The sequence below is a fragment of the Phaethon lepturus genome, unplaced genomic scaffold, assembly GCF_000687285.1.
Source record: "Phaethon lepturus isolate BGI_N335 unplaced genomic scaffold, ASM68728v1 scaffold44822, whole genome shotgun sequence".
Lineage (NCBI taxonomy): Eukaryota > Metazoa > Chordata > Aves > Phaethontiformes > Phaethontidae > Phaethon > Phaethon lepturus.
This window is the reverse complement of record NW_010523457.1, coordinates 247-8,970: the sequence shown is the minus strand read 5'-3', so window position 1 is coordinate 8,970 and position 8,724 is coordinate 247. Positions and strand designations below refer to the sequence as shown.

The 8,724-nt window shown below is 39.6% G+C and overlaps 1 protein-coding gene across 1 annotated transcript; it reads left to right on the top strand.

Annotated features, from left to right (window-relative positions):
- Positions 1 to 1,674: 1,674 nt before the first annotated feature.
- On the top strand, positions 1,675 to 6,581 carry LOC104616944 (ubiquitin-conjugating enzyme E2 B). The gene is made up of 5 exons (XM_010282125.1): positions 1,675 to 1,753; positions 2,497 to 2,522; positions 3,594 to 3,683; positions 5,104 to 5,192; positions 6,014 to 6,581. Exons 1-5 carry the CDS (start codon positions 1,728 to 1,730, stop codon positions 6,140 to 6,142), a joined length of 360 nt encoding a protein of 119 aa, XP_010280427.1. The 5' UTR covers positions 1,675 to 1,727; the 3' UTR covers positions 6,143 to 6,581.
- Positions 6,582 to 8,724: the final 2,143 nt, after the last annotated feature.

The following is an 8,724-nucleotide window of genomic DNA, read 5'->3' as shown; positions in this document are numbered from 1 at the left end:
AGAGCAGTGAAGAGAGAACAGTTCAACAGATTTTGTATCTCATCTGATTTGTTTGACTAAACCAACAGAAAAGTTAATTCTTTTTTTCCTGTTGGAAAAGGGGCTACAAATACTACATTTTCCCTAGCTATTAAAGATTTCCAGGCCCTGACTGGATCAGTCTAATTTCAAGTCCTCGCCACAACCTTTCTGTAGTTAGACCCTTTGACAGCAGGGTGCACATGAGCTTTTAAAGTGATCTAAAAACCAAAGCTACCTTTCAGATGCATTTGTCAGGCTGAATGCTTAGGCATTATTATTGGCGTGCAGCCTGGCTGTCGCGTAGTTAGAAGTCCCGTTCCTGCTCTCCCTGACCAAAATAGTAGGTGGTTTGTGCTGCTGATACTAAGCCATCTGAACTGCGTGTGCTCAGAGAGCAAGGATGTAAACACAGAGCTCAGAGGAGAATCTGGGCCGCAAGTGGAGCATGCCATGCTGCTGGGCTGTCTCTGTAGGGCAACGCCATTGCTCAGCATCTATGTACACATGCAGTTTTATCACAGACCAAGTCAGTGCAAGTGCAGGAGAATTTACTGGCTGCATACCAGTGTCAGCTCTGAATAAATTACAGTTAGACAGCAACATTTAGTGAGCGTTTGTCCCTTGGTCTGCAGGGCTTTTGGTGGTGACTTGTTCGTAAGTGTACTGTGGTATGGTCAAACCTCATGTTAACCCTAAAGAATTGCTTTTGAAGCAAGGGCAGTCACTGCATTTTCTTTATTCTTGTATAACTCAAGAGGCTGAATAGGCGAAGTGGAGTAGGAGTTGTCACTGAAGGGGTTTGATCAGGCAAAGTGCTCATCAGGTGATTGGGGCTTGCTGGTTTACGTTGTTCCGGGTCTTAACGTGAGCCTTAAGCAGAAGCACTGGTATACAGAAGGATGGGCAGAAGGAGAGTATCTGGATCCTATTCTTTGGTTGCAGTACATCTTTCTGTCTGGTCCAAGTTTATGTGGCTTTCAGTAAGTAACATGCTTTTCCCTAGTCCAAAGATTAAGGAACTAAAAAGAATTTAAAATGCTCACACGATTACTTTAGAGATAAAAGCATTTGTTGAACTGGTAAGAGGGAGCAGTGCACAGGTTTTCCCCTTGCTCCATTTTGAAGCAATCGGCTTGCCAGTCAAAAGAGGCTTTACACCAAATTTAACCATATTGTGCACATGAATGTGGGAAAGCAGGAAAAGTTCCACTGGCTATCCCTTGTGCTTAGTCCCAGCAAGTGTGCTGTGCAAGCGTCACTGGCTGGTGTTCAGCTCCTGTTTGTGGCTGCAATTTGTTCTCCTCTTCGTTGTGGCAACTAGCAGCAACTGGTCTTTCATAGTTCGCTATGTAGTACTGTAAATCCTAGCTGTGTGTAGTGCTTTAAGTTATTCTTACAGTTTATGCTTCGCTCCCTGCACACTTAATCTAATCGGTTAGGCTGTTGTAGTGTAAAACATGAGAAAACCTTGATGTGTGTTGTCTTGTGGGTTTGTCTTTTGGAGTACAGATAATCTGCATGTAATGCTTTGTGTGCTCTGATTTAAAATGAGAAAATACTTACAAAATCTGGATATTACTGTTAAATTATACTTGCAGGTGGAAGTGTTTCATTTATATAAGGCTTGTCATTCTATATTTGTAATTCTTAGATTGCAAGAAGACCCTCCTGTGGGTGTCAGTGGTGCACCATCTGAGAATAATATAATGCAATGGAATGCAGTTATATTTGGGTAAGAGTTTTTGATCATTGCAAAATTCTGTTATCAAAGGGCTAAATACAACAAAACCTGGGTTTTGTTTTTACAGTGATTCTCTTCTTTATGCACATAGAAGTCAGGAAATTTAGAAAAATGACCAAGTGTGCAGTTGCGGTAAAAATGTCTTTTCAGGGGCAATACAGAGTGCGTAGGGAAAAAAAAAATCTAAAATCAGTTCATCTTTTTTGTTGAATAAGGTTTGCATATGGCTTAATAAATAGGTTAGACTGTGTAGGAGTTGGGGTATGAAAAAGCAGGCTTCGTCTTTAAAGTACATAAGAGCTGCACGTTTGTGGCCATTAAATCCAGATGTATTAGCGGTGATTGGATTCATTCCCAGTGGAAGGAGGTACAGGTTCTGTCTAGGAAGTTATATTACATATCCTACAGAACAGGAACTGGCTTAGTATCCTTTCATAAAACTGCAGTATGCTTGCTAGTAATTTGCTTATTAATTCCAATCTAGTCACGTAATGGCATATGTATCGTTTGGGTTGATGAAAAGTAGATCTCTCGACTAGCAGACTGACTATGGGAAAGTGTCTTGCATATGACAAAGCTCTCGGAGGTTGCCTCTGGATACTTCTCTAAATATTTATATTATTTCCTCTACCTATATCTTGGGGAGGATGAGGAAGAAGATATGCATTTATTGTGCCTGTTTAGAAGTAGGTAATGATAATTTTTAACTGGAGTTTATTTTTAAAACCTTTCAGGCCAGAAGGGACACCTTTTGAAGATGGTAAGCAGCTAACTTTCATATCCTCTGTCATTCTTCCAAATATTGCTAATATTAACATTGTTCTGCTTTGAAAAAATAATAGATGTTATCTGTATAAAATTTGGAACAAACTAAGCAAGCAAGTGAAGGAGAAAGGTCTTGTTGGCTATAAAAATACTGTATTTTCATGTAAGCAATGTCTTGTCATAGTGGTCGATGGTTGGTTAGAAAGCTACGAAGCAATGCTTATATCAGGACTTGTTTATACATAGAACACTAGAGCTTTTAGTGAGGGAAGTTGGTCTAATGCTGCCAGATGTGTTTTCACATCTCTACAGCTGAACTTAAGAAGTCTGTACTTTTTCTGACTTCATGTTTGTGGCACGTTTGATTCATCTCTGTTCTTCTAATGAAGAACAGGTGAAATATCTTGAATTGTTCCGAATATAGAACTCGGTGAGGGGGAAGGAATACCAAATTTGTACATAAACATGAAAGTTGGTGTGTAATGAACTGCCTTTAGGCATATGAAGAATAATGAGCTTAATAATTACGGTATTATTGCAGTAATCGGCAGCAGATGGGTTTTTCTCTGTGTTGGGTTGGAGGAGTAACTTCAAATTATTCACTGATCCATAATAAAGGTTTTCAGTGAATCAGTCTTGAGCTCCAAAGACTGAGATTGCCGATTGTGAAATTCCAGTGTTTCTTTGCTGGCACTACAGTGCCTTCTTAATGAAACGCCTTAAAGTCATGGAAGTCCATAGAATCAGCATGTTGGTTCACAGAAAAAGGGGAGGGCAGTGGGATAATTGATGTTGGATTGAGCTGCCTTTGCCATGTAAACAGTGAGTCTCCAAGCTTCTACCTAGCTGCTGCTGCTAGTTTTATTACTATCACTAAGTAGTAGTTCCGTAGTTCCATTATCACTTGAAATACATGAAAATAAACAAGACTCAGTGTTGTTTGTTACATATAATGGTGAGGAGAAATACTGATCATGGAGCACATAAATTAACTTATGTTGTATATGTTCCTGGAGGTGCTGCTTTGTTGTTAGTTATCTGATTGTTTTTATGTTTGTTTGCACAGGTACTTTTAAACTAGTAATCGAATTTTCAGAAGAATATCCAAATAAGCCTCCAACTGTTAGGTTTTTATCAAAAATGTTCCATCCAAATGGTGAGTAAATAATTTTTATTTAGCCATAATACCCATTAAGTAGTGTGGTCTGGGTCATGTATTCTGAAAAGCTCCAGAATGCTTAACAGCTCTCCATCTCTCTTTATTGCCACCTCCTAAGTAGATGTCTAGGACAGCAACTGCTTCATGAAAAATTAAGAATTATGATGCTGTTAAGAAGCTGCTATCTGTCTCTTTCTAATCAATATATAGCCGCAGTAGCAAAGCCTGTGAGCATTTTCAGCAGCAGCCACACTTAGGTTAGCGCACAGAGGCAATTCTGGTTGCAGGTTCCTGCCCCCTGCCATTTAACAGCAATTGTGCATGTGCAGCCACATCGTGAATTGGAGTAGGGAACTGATCGAGCCAAACGTTATCTATTTCTGTCAGGCAAGATTTTAGCCAAGTTCTTTGTTTGGTTCATTGAACCAACCAGTACCAGCACAAGGAGGAAGGTGAGAGTGCCCAGTCGTAGGGGAGCGTGGAGGAGGAGGCGGCTGAGCCGAACTCAGTGATGAGGGCAGCGTTATAAGGGCGCACCGTGGTTCCTGCTCCAGCACTTGATAAGTTTTATCCAGTTACTCTTGCATGCAGGAAACAAAAACCATGCCTTTTGCCAAGCCCCTGTGTAGCAAAGAGGGGCATAGATTCAATTTGAGGGTTGAAGCATAAGCCCATTGCAGCATTTCTTGTTAGCTTGAGCCCTCCTTGAACAGAGGTGACCTTGGCTTCATTTCTGTGACTTTTTACAGTGCTGTCTAACCATTCATCTGCCATGTAATATGCAGGCCAGTGTGCCTCCGACAGGATTTTTGTAATTTGTTGGTTTTTGTTGGCATGAGCAAGCTAGAAGACTAAGGTGTAGGAGTTTGCGTGGTGAATCTGATTGATACAGGCTCTTGTATTAAGACTGCTGATAGGTATCCAGCAGAGGTAGGATTTCAGGCACACTGTTCAGTATTTTCTATTGACTGCCTTAGTGTCTCTGTTAGTGTAGTGAGTGCAGAATATGTGAGAACTCCCTCTGTTCAGTGAGTCCATTCAGAGTGCAAGATCCTCAGCTGGGGCAGTGGATTCCACTCCTGCAGTAAATGGCTCGCTGCTCCCTGGGAGGCCTCAGCTCTGCGTGTATCTGGGCCAGCCACACATGAGCAGCAAGAAACCAAGTCTGCCAGTTCCTGTGCTACTGCTATAATCTTTACACCTTCCTTCCTTCTACTCTTGAGTGTTCTGTTACTTCCAGTAATACATCTCCTTGAAAATACAAGATGTCAAACTACAGCAAATTGTCAGATACAACTGCTGTCCTCTTTCCTAAAGCATTAATTTAAGCACAGACTGAATTGGAACAGTAACTCTGCCTTGAACAGTATGTAATGAACAGAAGAGTTTCTAAATGTTACCGATGTTGTATTTACAGTTTATGCGGATGGTAGCATATGTTTAGATATTCTTCAGAATCGCTGGAGTCCAACGTATGATGTTTCATCTATTTTAACTTCAATTCAGGTAACTTTACATCTACTTCAGCAAGTAATTATGATGATATTAGTCTTTGTTCCAGAATACACAGCTCAGTGATGTGGCTAGCAGGTATCTGTATCAAGGGGGACTTCATATACTTCTGAGCTAAGCAGCAGCTTTTCAGATGAAAAAAGTCTAAGCTTCTGACCTATGCAATTACTAATTTTGAGCTACAAAACTGCCATTAGATGGTTTTTACAGGAAAATAGTTACTGATTTGGATTCCTTTTTAACTGTTTTTAGTCAAGATAGGACATCAGATACAGAAATTTGCTGAGTGTTTGAAACACTAACCTTTATTGTGAAGCCTTGCCCTTGAGTCCTCAAGGAGACAATACTGCTGAAACCTACTTTACTTGAAATACGTAAAATGGCCTGGCACAGCAAAAATGTGCATTTTCTTTTCTCCTGTGTGATTATTTTTATTTTTGTACAGTGAAGTTTTGTAGGAGGCATCTTAAGTCTAAATGACAATAGTAGTGTAATTACCAAATAATCAATTAGCATCATACTGCTAACTGGCACAAATGACCACGTATCTGTTAGGTTTGTGAACCTAGAAGTGTACGCAGTGCTAATGTTTATGCAGTGTGTAATTTGAGGTTCAGTAGTGTAATTATGGGTGCCTAACCATGAGTTTAACTGTTTGGTTTTGTTTGGGTTTTTTTGTTTTTTTTTTTTTCATTTGGGCTCTTCTGAGTCGCATCTGCCTCCTGAAACACATGCAATTTGAAAGCTGTAAGTTGTTTTTTCCCTGATTTAAAATGGGTTGGTTTGTCTCACGTTTTGTTTTCCCCTTTTTACAGTCTCTGCTTGATGAACCGAATCCAAACAGTCCAGCAAACAGTCAGGCGGCACAACTGTATCAGGAGAACAAACGTGAATATGAGAAAAGAGTTTCAGCTATTGTTGAACAAAGTTGGAATGATTCGTAACAGCTGCTTTGTTACTCTCCATCCTCATAATCATTATGTACAATTTAACTTACAATAGAAAGGCTACCAGAAATTGCAAGTGCCACAGTTTTAAGAATTTGCATAAAAACTCATTTGCAAACAAAATTAAGCCCTCCAGTTTAGGAAACTTAAAAGCTTGTGTATCTTGATTAACGTACTTTTTATTGCATGGTATGAACTAAGTTATTGCTACATAAATTTGTAATATATCCTGTTTGTATTTTTTTTTCCAAGTGTATAATGTTGGTGTGGAGTTTTCATGACGGAATATACACATTTTGTAAATCTGTACTTTTTCAAATATTGAATGCCTTATTTTTGAATTCTTTAGATTTTTAAATTGGAGAAAAGCACTTAAAGTTTTTATATATAAATATTTCATGTAAAACTGTTAAATACATAACCTTAGTGCAAGACATTCTGCTCTTACTCTGTATCTCTTTCAAAAGGCTCATTTTGAGTCCATTTTTCCTTTTGGGACATGCTGATTATACCATGCACTTTACAAAAAGAGAAGTTAATCCATGATGTAACTGTCTCCACTGGATGTCTCTGCTTCTGCACCAGAGCTTAACTTGATTCTGTGTGTCCTCAGTTGTATGAGGAAGAGAAGTATTGGTAGCTGCCAACTTAAAATGGGGATGTAACTATTTTGCTAAAAGTCCCACTTTAAAACAGCGGCAGAGTCGCAAACAGAACCTGGATGACCAGGTTTGATGATAATGTATTCTAATAACTTTTAATTTTTCAGGGAGATTGTATTTTACCAAATCGTAAAATGTTGTCATCTAGATGTGTCCTATATTCACATACTGCTACTGTAATATAGTTTTGAGTATCTTCTAATAATGAAAGAGGTGTTCCATTAGTTTCCCTGGGGAGTAGGGAGAGAAAACATGCCTGCAGATTTAATGGAGTTATTCTTTGGAACTTGGCTGTGTCACAGAGGTTCCACATATTCTTAAATTGCCAGCTTGAAGGAAGTTTGGTTTGTTTTTTTTTAAATGTCAATGTGGTAATTTCATACTGTATCTGTAAGCCAGACTGGATGACTGCAGTAAAGAATTAGGCCTTTTTTTTTCTCCCAGCAGCAAAATTGTAATTCTTTTGTCATAATTCCAACCAGCATTACACGCATATTAAAATCCCCAAATCCCATACAAAAATACAGCTCAGTGTTGCCTGAAGTGGAAGTTTATTTCAGCTAGAAGAGAAAATGTGGATTTGCGTTAGTCATTGCTAACAGTTAGTCTCTGTTAATGCAGTGAAACAGGGGTATTGATTTATACGTCACACCTGCTGGTAAAGTTGTTTTGTAATTTATAGGAGCAGCACTATTAAGTTTAAAAACTATGTTCAGAATACCTGCAAAATCGTTCTGTGTTAGTAGCTTGTGGAGCAAAACTATTGTACCTTAGATAGGAACTGTTGGAAAACTGCGGTTAGTGTGCAAGGGCTGAGAAACATTAGAGCTAGGTAATGTAAACTACAATCTTGATAAGTCAGTTTGCTCTCCTTGAGTCAGTGAATGTGTGTTTAAAATTCTTCCATTTATGTCTAATTATTAACAGAAACCCCAAGGGATCCAGTTTGCCTTTTAACTATGGTGAAATTATGGTGACACTAGCAAAGTGGTGTTATGTAGCTGAAAGCAGCATTGATGCAAAGATTTTTGTTTACAAATATAATATGGAAAAGCTTCGTGTTTCTAAGAATTAGTTTAAACTTTCAAGATTTTTTTAAATTCTGCCTCCTGTTTCAGTATTAATATTTGTTTATTTGACATGTATGTGTGATGAGATTTGCCATTCTTTAGAGCCCACCTTAATTTATTATTTGTGAACAGCCAGTTTAGCCTAGTTATAGATTGATGAAGCTCAGAAAATGTTTTTGTGTATCTGGGATGGAGGCAGCGTATGGCTGAGAAACATAATTGGAGCATAAGGAAGTTTAATTAGTGATCAGTGCTGTAAGCTCGGAGTGCCTGTGCCTGGGCAGGGACCCACAATGTATAAGCACACATGGTGGTTTGAAGGCACAAGAGCATTCGCTGTTGTAGGCAACTGTTGCTGGAGCCTACAGCGAGTAGTTGAAATCTGAGTGGAAAATGTCCTGCTGTCCCACAGGGAAAGGTAGTTACTGTATTCCCAGTGTATGCTGGGGAGGGCAGTTCCCTCATTTGACCGGATTTTGCCTGTTAACGTGGGGTGATGACTGCAGAAGCCAGACAAGAACAGCCCGAGGGTGAGAATCCAGGGTTGATATCGCTGGTGGGGAGATACTGGTGAAGAGAAACCAGCGTTTCTCGAGGCGGGAGTCCTCGGGCACACAGGAGCCTGTGCAGTGTCCCGCCCGAGAGCTGCAGGGGGGGAAAGGGAGCAGTGACTTCTGCAGGCCCTCCCAAATAATCACCGAGTATGGATTAAAATCCGTTAGAACTTGATAGAGAAAAAATTCGATTACCAGGCAAAGAGAGCCCGTCCATGATGGTGTAAAGGAATGTGATTTACCAGCGAGCCTGACTAACACGACGTGCTGTTGCTTTGCTCTTCCCCGATGCT